Source organism: Gossypium raimondii, chromosome 12, assembly GCF_025698545.1.
Source record: "Gossypium raimondii isolate GPD5lz chromosome 12, ASM2569854v1, whole genome shotgun sequence".
Lineage (NCBI taxonomy): Eukaryota > Viridiplantae > Streptophyta > Magnoliopsida > Malvales > Malvaceae > Gossypium > Gossypium raimondii.
Window position 1 is genome coordinate 43,517,291 of NC_068576.1, and position 18,078 is coordinate 43,535,368.

At 32.5% G+C, this 18,078-nt stretch overlaps 2 protein-coding genes across 4 annotated transcripts; one reads left to right on the forward strand and one right to left on the reverse strand.

Moving 5' to 3' along the window:
• Positions 1-330: 330 nt before the first annotated feature.
• On the reverse strand, positions 331-4,967 carry LOC105764308 (ALBINO3-like protein 1, chloroplastic). Of its 3 annotated transcripts, none has more exons than XM_012582847.2 (12): positions 4,415-4,967; positions 4,212-4,322; positions 3,931-4,005; positions 3,629-3,689; positions 3,082-3,155; positions 2,889-2,993; positions 2,645-2,752; positions 2,114-2,217; positions 1,779-1,985; positions 1,392-1,698; positions 722-826; positions 331-607 (listed from the first exon to the last, which is right to left on the reverse strand). In XM_012582847.2, the coding sequence occupies exons 1-11, from the start codon at positions 4,778-4,780 to the stop codon at positions 743-745; spliced, it is 1,602 nt and encodes a 533-aa protein (XP_012438301.1). In that variant the 5' UTR covers positions 4,781-4,967; the 3' UTR covers positions 331-607; positions 722-742. The 3 variants fall into 3 exon arrangements, with proteins under 3 accessions (XP_012438301.1, XP_012438300.1, XP_012438299.1); XM_012582846.2 differs by having other exon boundaries at positions 711-826; XM_012582845.2 differs by having other exon boundaries at positions 331-826.
• A 1,918-nt stretch (positions 4,968-6,885) lies between these two features.
• LOC105762197 (uncharacterized) lies at positions 6,886-11,841 on the forward strand. Its single transcript, XM_012580092.1, has 6 exons — positions 6,886-7,135; positions 9,126-9,193; positions 9,303-9,362; positions 9,715-10,443; positions 10,600-11,313; positions 11,404-11,841. The coding sequence occupies exons 1-6, from the start codon at positions 6,886-6,888 to the stop codon at positions 11,839-11,841; spliced, it is 2,259 nt and encodes a 752-aa protein (XP_012435546.1).
• The last annotated feature ends 6,237 nt before the right edge of the window (positions 11,842-18,078 follow it).

Here is an 18,078-nt window from a genome sequence, read left to right on the forward strand (position 1 = left end):
AACAGCTAAGAAAATTATGATAAACGTGGTTGTTTTCAACATGTAAAGATGGATGAAACAATCATAGCCTCCGCCCTGCATTGGCATAGCTACATAAACCTTTACCAAGCAATTTTCTTTGGTACAACTACCTCAGTTGACTATTTTTAGTCTTCTACCTCAGTTGTTTTAAATGTTTTACTTAATCAAAAGAAAATTATCACTAATATATTTTAAATAATAAGTCAGTTGAAAATATTGATAACAAAAAGTAAAAATGGGACAACTTTATTGGGAGAGTAATTCAAGCATGAGTGTGCTGAACATAGCATAAATCAGAACATTTACTCGTAATTTTGAACTTGTACGATAATAATCATTTTATCGAACCAGTAATGTAACGTTTGAGCTCTTCCAAGTTACAACTTATAACAGGTATTATATCATGTCAAACCTCAAAATCTTACATGTTCTAGTATCTTTGCTTGTTTAGTTGTTTCTGCAAATGCGTTGTGTGTGAAATGAACCAGATATCATATCAGCAAAAGGCAACATACCTTCCATCTAAAGAAACGCCATTAAAGCCCAGAGATACTTGATTGCTAATGTAGTAGCGATGGTTGATGAGCTGTATGGATGGAAATAGCAAGAGTTTCAATCAGCCACCCTTTATCCAATTTAACAGGCAAATCAACAGCGCATCTCACTCTTAGCTGACTCGAGATACCGACTTTATAGTTACCATTTTTCTCTGCTTTTTGGGTCACTCCCTTGTGTTTTCCTGCATGTCTTCTTCAGAAGATTTGTTGTTTGAAGTGGCTGTACTTGTGTATAGTTCAACTGCTCCCTGAATTACAATAGATTTCAAAATAATTAGAAGGGGTTAACAACAAATGTAAGAAAATAAAAAGCCTTTTCTCACATACAGCACTTAAGATTTATGCTAAAGGACACATGTAAATGTAAATCCTACGATCAATCAAATAAATGAAGGGAGGGAGGATGAAAGGATAACGTAGTTCATACCGACTACAAAACAATGAAATGAGAAGAATAAAAACTACGAGAGGAGAATATGATATGCTGTTGTGAGCTCTGATCTGGATAAAATAGGCGTTATTGGAAGATGAATAAGAAACAATGTAAAATTATGATTCAAGTTGATTGAACATGCATGGATTGCAGACTACAAGTCACATGCAAGGGAAGGCCTAAACATTATATTGCCCTCTAGCAGACCCTAGCTGCACTTTTCTTTTCCTGAATAACTCGATTTAAGGTTTCTCTATAACATGAAACAATCATTTATGATCACTTGCAATTAAGCAGCAAATAACTCTCAGTGATTTTCTTTCTATGAGAGGGAACAAACAAGATTCAAGAGTTTTTTGTGAGCCAACTGACAGTTATACCTTCTCTGCATGTTCCGAGTATTCATTGTTATTGCTAAATGAAGAAACCTTTTGATTTTCCTTCAACTCTGGACTCGAGAGGTCCCCATTCACACCTACATTGGAGGAACCCTGGCCTATCTCAGATTGATGTTTCTCATTCTTTTTAGTGCTTAAGCCAGTTCCAGCACCATTTTCCTTATCAAAGACCGTCTCATTTCTCTCATTGGTTAATTGATCAGCTTTAGCTGCTGCCTCTTGAGCTTTCCTCCTTTCTTCTTCTTGTTGCTGTTTTCTTCTCGCCTCTTGCTCCTTTAGCTGCTTAAATCTGGAAGATACAAAAGATCAGATCTACAAGCAACAGCAAGAACAAGAAGAAATTTCCACAGTTCAAAATTTTAAAGGTACCGTTCTCCAGGGCGCAGCCCCTCGGGTGTCAACTTTTCTTCTAGTTTGGCCTCTTTTCTGGTAGCATTCAATTCAGAGAGAGACTTCTGAAGGCGAGCTTGCTCTTCATTGATGATATCATCATTAAGTTGCTTTGCCGGATTCTTTGCTCCCCCTAACTTTTGAAGCCACACTTGTTGTGCTGTGCTTAATATGTTATTTGTGAACCTACAAATGCGTTATTAATATTAACAAAAATAGGAGAGGCTTTGACAAGGAAAGATACAAAAAGCAATGTGACATAAGTGGTGTATCTTTTATACTTTAGACAAAGGAAAGGCTTTGCATCTGCTCACCAATATAAACTTAGACCAGAAGGAACTGAAAGAGCAAAATAACCAATCATTAAAGGGAGGAACTTTGTCAGCGCTTGAGAGTTCTTCATGTTTGGATCATTGCTCTAAAGAAAAGTTCGAAAAAAAGTTAGGTTATGGTAAATCAGTTCAGTTCCAGTCTCAATTTAAGTAGTTTATACAGCATAAAGCTGAAAGCTTCCTAAGCCTTCTAAAAGCTAAATGAAAATAAGTATTAAACAATTAGCAGTATTTATAAAAGAAACAATACTTGACAAATTCCCCAAACAATACAAGACAATAACTCAAGCAACATCATTATTACAAAACATCAGAATATCTCTCGCACTCTAATCAACATCTTTGAGGTATGCCATATGGAAACATGAAGGGACATTAAAAATAGCTTTCACAATATTAACAAATTGATTTCAAGAAAATAAATTATCTTGAATTTGAATCTTAATAGTAAGTTACGTCATTGCCCAAAAAACTGACATACAAGGTTGGCTACTTAATGATGGAATAACTGACCTGTGCAGATTGCATGATTTGGACAGATACGTACTGTGAGATAACCAGCAAAACGGGCAAGACAAGATATGCAAATGTATCTGACCATCCAAGAGGTGGGTGTCCATCCTAAGAAAACAACCGCAAGACCATGAATCAGAAAGAACACCAGAGCTTTCAAAGAATTTCATAGTCAGACAAGAGACGTCAAACATTAAATTAACAGAGTTTTAGTAGAAAATTAACTGCGATAATGAGTACTTACTACAAAAGGAAAAAGCCAAGAGATGCCACTGCCATTCTGTCGAGCAGCAATTGTGGTTGGACCGGCCAAGGAGGGTATCCAAAAGAAGCCTTCCGTGAGGAGACCCTGAAATGTAAACATAAGGTTAGACATGAGAGATAGCTAAAGACAACAGAAGTTTAAAATTAGTACACCAACATGGATAGCATGTTACCTCATCCGCCACATTTGACAGGGCTCTATAAAGCCCAATCCAAACCGGAATTGTCGCAAGTGTGGGAAGGCAACCTGCAGAAAGAGAAAAATTAAAAGATAACTAAGGAATTACATACAAATTACAAATTATTAAAGGTGCCATGATGCAGAAAATAACTAAGACAATTTTTTACAAAGTAAACAAATGCAACAAGAAGTGCGATGCCGTGCCTTTCTCTTTCACATGTGCTTTTGACATGCCTCATCAGCAAAGGTCGAAAGGGCAAAAACAGAATATAATAACATTCCATTAACTACTATTTCATTTCATATTCCAAGATTTGACCTTCTGACAAACAAACAAGTCCAAAACTTTGTTAAAGCCCTAGTATAGAGATAAAACATAATGGAAACAGAAAAGATACAACTGATGCAAAGGCTAGAATACATAAAAGAATGCAAGTGGAATTCAAAATCTTTAGGAATTTAAAACAAAGGGTGGATTATTTGGAATCTAACAAGTTACAGAAAGGCAATGTGATATGAATAAAATGTATTAAAATTACCTGCTAATGGGTTTATCCCTGCCAGTTTATATAGTCGAGCAGTTTCGAGCTGAATTCTCTCCTGCAAGTATAAAAGAAAAGTAGCTCAAAGATCAAAATGGCTCAAGCCTACCCAAAATAAACTCTACATCATACAAACCCAAAGCCCTAAACATTCAATTTACACCCTATTTTTCTTCCTTTCTTCTTTTAAAGCTAAAGCAACGAGCAATACTGAGCATCCATTTCATTTATCATAACTAGCAACTAGAACTATGCCCTGTTTCAAAACATCCCCGCTTAAACTAAAAGCAAAATTTCACCTGATCTCCAGCATACCGCTGCTGAATAGCCTTTATTTGAGGCTGTAATGATCGCATGGCCATTGCAGACTCTACCTGTAAGCAAAATTGGAAATTGAGAATAACTTGACAGAACTCAAGTCAGTTTTTTTTTTTTCACTATGAATAAAACTAACTTAAAATTCAAAAAGAAAACCCCAAAAAATTAGTAATAAAAAAATATCAACCGCAGAATTAACATTCTTTCTTTTCTCAACTTGTTTCTTTATTTCGTTTGGTTTTATTTATCTGAAACAACAAACCTGCTTCCTAGTCAAAGGAAAAGTAGCAGCCTTAACAAGCACAGTCAGAAGTATAATTGCAAAACCATAAGCGTAAGGAACATGCAAAGCCGATAACCCATCTTTCAAGACCTGGTTGAAATCAATACAAATAAACACTAATTCATTACCCCAGAATTTCAAAACGAAAAACAAAAGAAAGAATAACCGTTTTCTTAAATTACCTTCAAAACAGTTTCCATGGAATTGGCAATTCCAGAAAGCCAATCATTATTTTGTTTAGTAGTAGCACTAGTGGTTGTAGCAATGGTGTCGGAAGACGAAACAGCAGCATCAGCAATCGTATAAAGAAGGCTTTCGGCTCTAGTGAACAGCTCTCTGAGAACACCTTCGGAAGCCTCCGGGTCGGGCAAGAGTCCGGGTTTGAACCCAAACTTGGCCACGGATAGAGAACCACGAAGGAACTGCCCGCGAGCAGAAAAACCGGGAAATTGAGGTCGATTTAAAAGAGGAATGGGGGGTCCGGTTCGGTCAAGGAAAGGAGATAGAACGAGGGGCATGTTGGGTCTGAACGAGAGAGAAAAGGCCATTTAAAAAAAAAAGAATAAAAGAAATCAGGAAAACCCTAGACTTATAACTGCAAAGGCTTTTGTCAAAGCTTGGTCTTCTGCGATTGATGGGGATTTGAATTTGAGGGAGATATCAGATATGGCAGCGGAATATATTTTTGTTTTTTTCTTTTTCTTTAATGGAAAAAAATCCGAGGAAGTAGGCGATGACGGGGATCCATTAAAAATATCTTCCATTAATATATAATTTTATAAACCCTTCCTACTGTTGGATAGGTTTAGGGTTTAGCTTTTCAAAACTATTTTTGGGCCAAAAGTGTTTTTTAGGATCAAATTTATTTTAAACACATAATTTTGGGGCCAAACGTGCTTTTAAACTCAAAATTTTTGCTTTTCCGAAAACACTTTGGAAGCTACATTTTTAACCATTATTTATATTATGTAAGATTTATATTAAATATATAATTTTTGTTAAATTTTATTTCAAATATATAAATTTATATATTCAAATATAAATTATATATTCAAACTAAATTTTAAAAATATTTAATATTAATTCCTTATAAATATTTAAAATTTATATTTCATATATTAAACTATTAATAATGAGTTAAAATAAGTTGTTTTTATATTTTTATTAAAATATTATAATATTAATGAATTCAAACATTATTTAAATGTATTTTCTACTTCACAATATTATGTTTAAAATGGATATTTTATTTTTCAAGAGCACTTTTTAACAGCAATATTAAACACTTAAATTTTAAATTAAATTTTTTGAAAGCGTGAGAAACTAGTTAAATGATATTTTTTTATGTTAGGTATATAATTTTTTTTGTTTTGTTAAATAAAAAACTTAAATTATAATTTTGTGATCATTATGAATCTAGTCATAAGTTAATTAAAATTGACACTTGTCATTTTAATTATACTAGTTTTCAAGTAATGTGCATTGTTTTAATTATTTATTTTTAAATTTATTTAATAATATATTCTTATAATTTTTAAAATATAGTTTTACTAATTAAATGAGAATTAATCTAATTTATACTAGAAATTCTATCACACGTGTATGCATGTGTAAACCATGAATTTAGGATACAAATGTATGTTTAAAAATAACATACAATAAATAATGAAAACTAATTAAACATAATAACATTATTAATATATACAACTTATAGAGGTAATAGAGTGCACATAATAAAACGGAAATGTATAAAAATTTCAAAATAAAACTTGAGTAGTACATTAAAAGTTTTACTCATGCAATTGGCTTGAGTTTGAATCCCACCATATACATATTTTTATTAGTACAAATCAATAGGCTACCCATTTAAAGTATCCCTTACCTAGAGGCAAATACTCGTACCAATTGTAGACAATTGTAATAGGAAGAACTTAAAATGAAATCCATCCACTCCTAGAGACTTGAGAAGCACCATACTTAAGTCTTCATCTCGCTAAAGTCCGACTATGAATTTTTTTTGTACTACAGTCTCCTTAAACAAGCCAATCACTTTTTGACTTATGTTTTCGCAACTTTTCCTCTTGGTCCAAAATTTCTTCTAATTCCATCCGATATCTCATTTCATGATCTCTAAGCCTCTTAGATTCCTACTGCTCGATCATACATGGATCTTCTTCAAGCTATAAGGAATTTTTGTTCCACTCAAAGATTGTATTAGAAAGTTCCTACAAATTAAAGGTTATGATCTCTTCATTTTGCCATGTTTCGGATGTGGATGCTTTTCTTGGAAAACAATATCAGATAAGGAATAGAAAGGGAGACAACAACAATTAGAGTTTTAGTTTTTTTTTATTATATCAGGTTTTTATTAGAGTTTAGTTTTACTTGTTTTCTCTATTACATTAGGTTTTTATTTCCTTTATAAACTCTAGTCTTGGTAGTCAAGATCCTATAAGTTAGGAATTTTATTTTATGTCAATTAGGACTCTTTTATTTGTCAGTAACTATCTATAAAAGGCTACCAATATCAAATAAAGAAGGGAAGCAATTATTTTATCAAAAAATATTATTTTTGGAAGGGGTTTAGTCAAGGACGAATCTGCCTCTTTAATTAACCATTGGTCGAAGTAAGAATTCTTTCTCGTCTAGACCTATGACTAGATCCTATGCTAAGGCTCATAATAACTTGGTATCAAAGTCTTCTGTTATGGGTGACGAAGAGACTTCCGCAGCCAAGCTGGAGGCTTTCATGGAACAAATGGTTACAAGGCAACGACCATTAGAGGAGCAGATGTCAGTGTTATCTCTTTCTATCCAAAAGACAACGAAAGGGTATTCAAAGAAAAATAGTGAAGAACAGGGCAATAATGGAGGCAGGATAAAGAATTCAAACTCGCAACAAGGTGGGTGCATGGTGCCCCGATACTATAAGATGGAATTTCCCATTTATGATGGTGTTGAAAATCCTTTAGGGTGGCTGAAAAGATTCGAGAAATTATTTGGCAATCAACGGACTAACAAAGAAGATAAAGTAGGCTTAGTTGTATTCCATCTCTTAGGAGAGGCGCAACTTTAGTTTGATTAAATGGAAGAAAAATAGACAAATCTTGATTAGGGGCGCTTCTGAGAGTGTTATCATGTGAGGTTTGAGCCACCTATAAGTAATAACCCCTTGGAGGAACTTGCCAACCTGAGACAAACCGGGACTATATGTAACAGCCCAATTTTGACCCTAATCGGACATAGTAGTTTTGGGGACATAGTAGTTTGACTAATTGCATGTTAAGTTATTTGTGTGAAAATTTTGTGTGAAAATTTGATCGTTTGAAAGCTCAACTCGATAAAAAGGGCTTTATTGCGTAAAATAAAAATTTAGAGGTTAAATTTTAAAAGCACCTATTTGTTGTTGTCTTTTTAAGTGGGAGGTCTAAAGATGCAATTAGACCAAGAAATAGTTAGTGGGTGACATATGACAACATTGTCCTTAATATATATGTTATATATATTTATTATAATAAGGTTAATTTAGTAAATTATATCATATAATTAAAATAAGTAAAGAAAACATGAAAACATTATTCATCTTGGCCGAATATTAAGCTTGGAGAACTCATCTATGGCTTCCTAGGGTTTCGGCATTTCTATTGTAGATTAAGGTATGTTTTGGTTTCAGTTTTTGATAATTTTATGTTTTTGAGATCGTTGTTTTGTGTACTACAAGACCCATGCTTGAATTTTTGTAATTGTTGATTATTTTGTGTTTTTCCATTGATGATAATTTGTAATTTATGATATTAGTTGATGAAATATGAAAGATAGGTGTTAGGTTAACATTTTTTGTCTTTGAATTTTTGGTGAAATTGAGTAAATAGCGCTAAATTGTGAAAATAAATTTTTGAGGGACTAAAATGTGAAATAAAAGAAATGTGCGGACTTGTATGAAGTCTATGAACATTCGACCCTAGCATAATGTGGGAAAATTTTGTGTATTTTGTGTTTTATGCAATAGGGACTAAATTGCAAAAAGTGTAAATGTTAGGGGCTAAATGGTAATTTGTCCAATTATGTGTTTTTGGACTAAATTGAATGTGATAATATTTAAACTAGCTCATTTTGAATATATTTAGATGAAGAACCAAAGAAATCAGAGTTAGATCGAGGAAAAGCTAAAGTCATCGAATAATCGTCCGAGGTAAGTCAATTAGCAAGTAAATGTTTTCTAAACTGAATATGATTAGCTAGAACTTAAAATGTGTAAATTGAATGAAACCTTGTAATTTTCCTATATGATAGTCAAACATAGGAATTTAATTTAGTTGGGTTGATATTAATGATTTAAGTTATATGTATCTTAGCTAAATATGCTTTTAAGTTTCAATGATTTGAAATTAATAGTGGAATAAATATACATAGACACGTAAAACAAATGTAAGGTTATATTTTTAGGTTGAATTTAAGGTTATGAGTTATAAATGTTTAATTGAAGTATAATATAAGTTCTTGAGTTAAAATTTATTTTATGAATTACATATGTTTAAAGGTATGAGGTTCGAATATAAATATGTATGCATATAATCAAGTTATTGAGTTGGAAATTAATGTATGAATTTTATAATTATAGGAGATTCGAACATATATGTATGCATTTAATCAAGTTATTGAGTTGGAAATTAAAGTATGTTTCTTATATTCATAGAAAGGTTCGAATATAGAGATTATAAAATCCCTTGAGCTGAATTAAATGTTTTTGAGTTATATTTAAGTGGTTTTGGATTTATGTTTACTATGAAAAATTGAATATAATTCAATGTTATGAATATACGGATATTGAGTAAGACTTATGTAATTATAAAGATCTTTAAGAAAGATCATCTTTGTTTCTGAAACTCTCAGGCTTTGTGCCTAGCAGGCTTAACGCCGGTGAAAAATTTCGGACTATACGTCTAACAGGCTTAACGCCGGTGAAAAATTTCGGACTATATGTCTAGCAGGCTTAATGTCGGTGTTCTGAATCAAGCTTTAAGCCTAGCAGGCTATGTGCCGGTGAATTTGTTCAAAATATGTGTTTAGAAAGTTCTTGTCGATGAAATATTAGATGCAGTTGGACATGTGAATGAATTTTATCAGCAAGTATGTATTAGTTAAATAAATGAATGGAAATAAGGTAAGTTGTCTATTCAAAATGAAATATCATAAGTGTTTGTAATATTATAAATTGGCTTAGTTGATAACTAAGCTACCATAATGAAGGCTTATATGTATTTTTATATGAATGAATTAATGTATGTTTAGATTAGTAGAAAGGTATATGGAATTAAATGTGTATCCAAGAGACATGTATTTTATCTATGCTATTGACTTACTAAGTTTTTAAATGCTTACTGTATGTGTTTGTGTCTGTTTAATTTGTCTACGACAAGGAGATCCGCTCAGTCCATATTTGTTTTTGATTTGTGCTGAAGGGTTTTCTCTGCTTATTTAGGATGCGAAAGAGAAAGGGAAGATGTTGGGGGCACCTATTGGTAGAGAGAAGTTTTCAGTTAATCATTTGTTTTTTGCTGATGATTGTATTCTATTCGGTGATGCTTCAAATGAGGGTGCTGAGGTGGTTCGGACTGTTATTCATGAATATGAAGTGGCTTCGGGGCAGCGAGTGAATTTTGATAAGTCACCCATTTATTTTGGTGCAAATGTTGCACCTAGTGTCCGGGGAGAGATAGTCAATTTGTTAGGGGTTCGGTTGGCCTCTAATCTTGAGAAGTACTTAGGTTTTCCCATGATGGTAGGTAGAAGGAAAAAGTGGGCTTTTGCTAATTTTGTGGACCGATTCAAGAAAAGGATTGAGGGGTGGAGTTTGCGGTATCTATCAATGGGGGGCAATGAGGTTTTTATAAAATCAGTTTTGCAGGCAATATCCATTTATGCTATGCAATGCTTTCTGTTGCCTAAGACATTATGCCGATCGCTTGAAAGCATTATGAATCGTTTCTGGTGGACGAATAATAAAACTTTGAAGGGGATCCATTGGAGTAATTGGGACGCGTTATGTAAACCGAAATGCTTGGGAGGGCTTGGGTTTAAAAATTTGTATTTGTTTAATAAGGCCTTATTAGTTAAGCAGGTGTGGCGCATTTTGTCCCAGCCTCAGTGTCTTTTAGCCAAGGTTTTAAAGGCTCGTTACTTTCCTTTTTCTGATGTTTTAACAGCTAAGGTTGGCTCTTACCCGTCGTTTACCTAAAGAAGTATTTACAGTGCTCGGGAGTTGATTGGAGATGGCATTTTGTGGAGAGTGGGAAATGGTAACATCATTAATATCTGGAATGATCCCTGGTTACCTGGAAGGGAGAGTAATAGAATTCCGGTTCAGGAAATTAGGCCTTTTTGGACGACAATTAATCAATTAATAATTAATGGGGATGGTATCTGGAACAAAGAGCTAATTCATAGTTTGGTGGATGATGATACAGCAAGTCGGATCTTCTCTATTCCCCTTTCTAAGAGTGGTCCAGAGGATATGCGGGTCTGGGAGTTCGAAGGTTCGGGTGAATACACAGTCAGGAGTGGATATCGGGCCCTTATTACAGATTATTTACAGAGTAATTTATACATGCCCTATAGGGATGAGGTTTACAAAGGATTTTACACTGATCTATGGGCTTTGAATATCCCTGAGAAAATTAAAATACATGCATGGAGGTTATTTAATAATCTGGTGCCTCACTATGGCAATCTGGCGCGCAGAACCTTGTGTGAGGAGACCGTGTGCCCACTGTGTAAGGAAGAGCTGGAAAGCACTGAGCATCTTTTGTGGTCTTGTGGGGTTTTACAGAATGTATGGACATCGTTGCAAATTCAAATCCCTCTTTCTGTTGATTTCTTGGATTCTAAAGATAACTTTGTCAAAACATATTTTGCAGCAGATAGCCGTAAAAAACGAATCATTACTATTTCATTATGGTGCATTTGGTTTCATAGGAATAAGTTGGTTAATGAAAGGGTTAAGTTCTCATTGCCAAAATTATTGGGTTTTATCAGAGGCTATGAACAAGAACTTTGTTTTGTTTATGAGAACCTCTATTCTGTTCGTGCTCCTATGGATAAAGATTGTTGGAGGCCTCCAGATTATAATATTTTTAAGCTTAATTTTGATGCGTCTTTCATTCAATGATAGAAGTTTGCTACAACAATAGTCTTAGCCAGAGATTACAGAGGGGAAGTTGTAGGGGCTGACACTTATCTGTATGAAGAAGTCGTTGATGCTTTTGTGGTAGAGGCTCGAGCTTGTGAAAAGGCGTTATTATTCACGCGTATGATGGGCTTTCGGCGGCTGATTGTGGAAGGGGGTTCGCTAACTGTCATCAAAAGTGTTAAGAAACAGGAGGAAGATAGATCGGTTCTCAAATTGATAATTCATTATATTCGTCGATTGCATCTGCTTTTTGAAGATGTCACTTACAATTTTGTGCCCCGTGAGGTTAATGGTGCGGCTCATGCTCTGGCGCTGGAAGGTCGGAGAAGAAGGGTGTGTGGGAACTGGGTTGATGATGTTCTGGACTCTGTAAGGTTGGTGGTGGAGACAGATTGGCTGTCTTGGATTCAGAGGATCTGAGTCCCTTGGTTTTCTCTTTGAATTTGGAGAAGGTTCTTTGAATCTCCAAATCTGGTTGCAAAGCGGTGCTTACTCCTGGTTGCATGACGGTGATGCTAAAGATGAGGAGAGCTACTCTGGCTAATATTGAATGTTGTTTAGGTGCTGTTGCAGGTTCATGAGTCTTTATTATGTCTTATTAATTGATCAATAGTTTCTAGGTACTCTTTATTTCTTTGCTGAACAGCTATTTTTTTGTTTGATTGTGTCGTTTTATTTGTTGTTTTTTATGGTCTTTCAGATTCTGTTTTTTGAGCCTATAGTAATAATATCAGTTTGATTCTTGACAAAAAAACTTATAGATTTTGAGGTGGTTACGAGCTCGGGATCGTCAGTAAAGTTTATCACACTATAGGATAATTAAGGTATTTTAAGCTGAAATTTTTCTTTGAGACTATGGCATGTATAGACTAGTTTGAAATTGTTTCTTTTGAGAGTAAATATGTATTAAAGCCATGCGTATGTGGCTTAATTAGTTTGTTATAATCGGTTTTGGTTTGAATGATAATTTATGCACATTTTGGTTTGGCATTATAAGGTAAATAAATAATGTGTGTATGGTATATTCGAACTAGGTTTGAGCTTAATAATTATATATCATGTTAATAAGTGGAAGTGTGCATTGTTTTATAGTTGAATTTGGTTTTAAATGCTAATGAAGAATTAAATTTGTGAATTAGAATTCTATATGAAAGTATATATGTTTAAATTGATGTATGAAATGCATTTTTATAAGGTGATGAAATGAAAACTGTAACATCCCAATTTAGGGCCTAGTCGGAACAGTGGTTTCTGGACCACAAATCCGATGAGGAAAATTTTATTTTTACTATATTATTATGGCCTAAAATTTCACGGAAAGATTTCGTGAAAATTTCGTTCAAAAATTTTGACGTTTGGGCACTCAATTTACTCAAAAGGACTAAATTGTAAAAAGTGCAAAAGTTGAGTTCTATTGGTTAAAGCTACTTAATTGCTATGGAATTATAAATTAGGGGGTCCTTATATGGTAATTATACCATTAGTTAGTGATGGACATGAGATAAGTGAAATAGGATTTTTTTAAAGTAAAGGCATTTTAGTCATTTAGTAAATAAATAGAATTAAAAGGGAAAAAGATGTAAAAATTGTGTTCATCATCTTTTCTTGCTGCCAAAATTTGAAGGAAGCCATAGCTAGGGTTTCTTCACTTTCTCAAGCTCATAGTAAGTGATTCCAAGCCCCGTTTTTAATGTTCTTTGCATTTTTGAGATTCTCGTAGATCGGTTTACCTATTTCAACTGTTATTTCGAGCAAGGGTTGAAATTTGAAAAATTACCCATAGGTGAAAAGTGTGTATTTTGATATTTTATGGTAGAATATGAAGCTAGAAATCATGTTAAACAACTTTTGCTAGTCGATTTTAAGTGAAAACGAGTATATTGACATAATCGGCAAAAATACCTAATGTTCATAAGTAAGTGTTAGAGTAAGAATTTGATGTTGTCATAGAAGGGAAAAATGTTCAGCATGTTATAAAACATAAGAATAAGAGATGAAGTTTAATTTCCGAGCTTTGGGGCAAAAGTATAAATATGCAAAAGTTTAGGGCCAAAACTATAATTTTTCCAAAATTGAGTCAAGGACTGTTTTGATGAAAGTGAGTATTAAATAAGCTAAATTTTATATTATAGATAGAGAAGAACGAAATTTGGAGCTAGATCAGGGAAAGAAAAAAATTAAGGACTAAAGTGTTAGATTTGATCACATTTTTGTACCGAGGTAAGTTTACGGTAAATAAATGCAATATTTTGATAATTATTAATAATGCTATTATTTTTCAGCAATTATGTATTTATTTCATGAAAATATCTAATGTTGACTTAAGTATGAGATGATAGAGAATTAGTGACACAAGCCCCGTTGAAACATTAGGAATGTATTGGATACAAATGTCATGACATTTGGGTAAAGAGGTCCCATGTAAGACCATGTCTGGGACATGGCATTGGCACCGAGATGAGAGGTCTCATCTGGGACATGACATTGGCACTGAGATGAGAGGTCCCCCGTAAGACCATGTCTGGGACATGGCATTGGCACCGATATGATAACTCCCATGTAAGACCATATCTGGGATATGGCATTGCAGTACAGGAAACATCCCATGTAAGACCATGTCTGGGACATGGCTTTGGCATGTTATTATCAGAAAAGAGACTCAAGTTGTAACACCCCGACCCGTGTCCGTCGCCAGATTTGAGTTACGAGGCATTACCGGTCAAAAACCCAGCTCAGAATTTTTTTTTTTCATAAATTATACCAACTCAACCACAAAATTTCATTCCATATATATATATATAATCACATGACCAATTAAAATCAACATGCATCATTAATCAAATTTCATATACTAATCATGTTTCAAAAATTCAACCATATCATTATCATTTGCCTAATCAAAATTTAATATCATTCCAATTCTTAAAACATTTCCAAACATATATGATTATATATCATAAATCAAGCATATACCCAAACATTTATTTGTACACATATTTTATTTCAATTTACTAACTATACTACATATTACAATATAGGTAATCTACCCTGTTTGGACAGCCTTTTTACATCAATTTGGACAGCATTCATATACCAAACTAGACAGCATTTTCACACCAATAATTGGACAGCATATATATAACAATTTGGGCAGCATATATACATCAAATTGAGCAGCATTTTAGCATAAAAATTGGACAGCATATATACAACAATTTGGGCAGCCTATATATATACCAAATTGAGCAGCATTTTTACATCAAAATTGGACAGCATATATACAACAATTTGGGCAGCATAAATACAACAAATTGGGTAGCATTTAAGCATAAACATTGGACAGCATATATGCAACAATTTGGGCAGCATAAATACAACAAATTGGACAACATTTTAGCATAAAAATTTGACAGTATATATGCACCAATTTGGGCAGCATAAATACAACAAATTGGACAGCATTTTAGCATAAAAATTTGACAGCATATTGCAACAATTTGGGCAGCATATATATACCAAATTGAGCAGCATTTTTACATCAAAATTGGACAGCATATATACAACAATTTGGGTAGCATAAATACAACAAATTGGACAGCATTTAAGCATAAAAATTACATGAACATATACCACATTTTGGACCATTAAAGCATATGCATTAATACCGAATTCAAACCAAAAGAGATAAACCATTTTCGCATGGCTTTTAAATACATATACACATTGGTTCCAAAATCAATATTTTAACTATGCTATACATGCCATATATTTGATAACGATTTAACAAAATACCATAGTGTACATGCCATATATTTGATAACGATTTAGCAAAATACAATAGTGTGACGAACTTAGCTGACGATCCCCGAACACGTAGCGATCACCAAAAATACATCGAAACAACTATCCAACACATTGTAAGCTAATTTAGCTTAGTAAGTTATAAGCAAATAAACTCTACTATTTAAATCGATATCTCAAATAATATTCAACCAATTCATACTACTAAATCATCTTATCTTTAGCTTACCATATCATAAGATAATTATTCACTTATTACTATGATTTAACTAAAATCAATATAATTACACAACCATAAACATTTCGTCAAATTTAAACACAAGACCATATACATTATGTATTTCCTCATCATGTAATATAAAGAATCATATTATATATATATGATTCCAAATATAATCACCACATAGGTTTAATATCTACAAAGCTTAACCTTAAATACAACCATAATGGTTATTACTCAAGAATTCCAAGTATTTACTCATTTTAATAATCATGATTTCTCAATAAGACAAATACTCAATACTAATAGTTATTCGAAAATATTTAATAAGTTCGCACACTTAGTGCTCAATAATCAAACTCGCACACTTAGTGCCATTAAACTCGCACACTTAGTGCTTTACAATTAAACTCGCACACTTAGTGCTTTACAATTAAATTCGCACACTTAGTGTCGAAAGTCAACAACTCAATACATCTTATTTCAATAATTTTATCACTACATGTATATATATATACCATTCAATTCAGCATAATTACTTAGATACTAAGCTGATTTTAAAACGGTACAATTATATATATGCTTAATAACTTACCTCAGATGTCGTCGACTAATAGATCGGCTACTCAACTACTTTCGATTTCTCCCGATCTAAATCTAATTTCTTAGTTTCTTGATCTAAACATATTCAAATAAATCTCATTTAAACATATTTTCATTCAATTTAGTCTAAGAACATATAAATAAGAAAATTATAATTTTGCCCCTAACATTTCACACTTTTTACAATTTAATCATTTTTGCTCAAAACACAAAATACACAAATTTTGACTACACTCCTTAAGGGCCAAATATTTCTAGTGTCTATACAAGCTCATGCATTTTATTTATTTCACATTATAGTCCTTGAAAATTTATTTTCTCAATTTAGCCCTACTTACTCAAATTCACAAAAAATTCAAAGACAAAACATGTTAATCTAACACTTATATTTCATATTTCATCAACTAACATCATGAAACTCAAATATTCATCAATGACACATTTCAAAATCATCAACAATTCACAAAATTAAAACATGGGTTTTGAAGTATTCAAAGCAACGATCTCAAAAACATAAAAATTATCAAAAACCGAACAAAACACATACCTAAATCAAAGGACAAAATGGCCGAACCTAGCTTTCTTCTTTTCTTACTTTTTCTTTTGATGTTTCGGCTATGGATGAAATAATGCATGATTCATTTATTTTATGTTTTATTTTATTAGCATTATATTATAATATTATTATTTTACTTTTACATTTAATATATATAAAAACTATATATATATATATAAACCATCATGTCGTCCACTACATTTACTATTGGCTAAATTACAACATAAAACCTCCAAATTATAAAGATGACAAAATTAGGCACTTTCATATTTAACCATCAAATTTTTATTTTACGCGATTAAGCCATTTTCTCAAATTAAGCACACAGACAATAAAATTATTTCATGAAACTTTCACACATGTAAATTCACACATCATAAACATAAAATAATATTAAATTATTTTTTATTTTATATTTTTATAGACTCGGATTTCTGGTCCCGAAATCACTATTCCGATTAGGGTCAAAATTGGGCTATTACACAAGTATCATTATTATTCCAATGTGACTCAACGGGCTAGAAAACAGATTATGTTCTATGAAAGTTCAAGTAAGATTATAATTAGCAACTTCAGGTGAGTTATAACAGTTAAGAACATATTATGTTATCAGTGAGAACCAATATTTCAGCAAGAGAAGAGTAAGTTGTAATCTTAAGCTATCTAAGTAGATAAGTAAGTAAACAAGTAAATGAGAGTAAGTAAAGAGAAAACTTAAGAACATGATACTTGTATATCATTATTTATGTTAAATGATGACATCTATTTATTTGTAAACTTACTAAGCTTTATACTTACTTATTTTATTTCTTTTTCTTTCATATAGTATTATCAAGCATAGTCGAGATCTTGAAGACGTCAAAGAGCGTTCACACTATCAACCACCACAACTCGATATTTTAAGACGATAAATGTTTTGAGCTATGGCATGTATAGGGACTTGGTCATTTCGATTGTATATTCTTAAAATATGACCAAAAGATGATATGTAAATGCTTGATGATGAATAGTTATTAAAATGGCTAAGTATGAAGGTGTTTGTGGTTATAAATGTCTAGGTGATAAATTATGCATAGAAATCATGAAAGAGTAAAAATTTATAGTGAATCAGTTTTGAGACAGTAGTAGTGATGTGATTTTAAAAAATCACCAAGGATAGTAGAAAATGAATTAGAGGGTGGATGAGATATATAATTAAAGTTTATTGAGTCTATTTTCATAGAAAAATAACTGTGTAGACAAAAGAATTATATATTCGAGATATTTGCATTTTAGTTAGACAATGTCAAAGTGGTTTTTGGAATCCCCTGTTCTGACTTTGGAAAATAATTAAAAATTTTACAAAAATATTTATGAGTTTTAATTTATATTTCTAGATTCCTTATCGAGTCTATTTTCTTTAGAAACAAGTAAGAACACTATATGAAGTCTGTACAATGAGATAATTGAATTTTAGTGACGAGAGGTCAGGACAGTC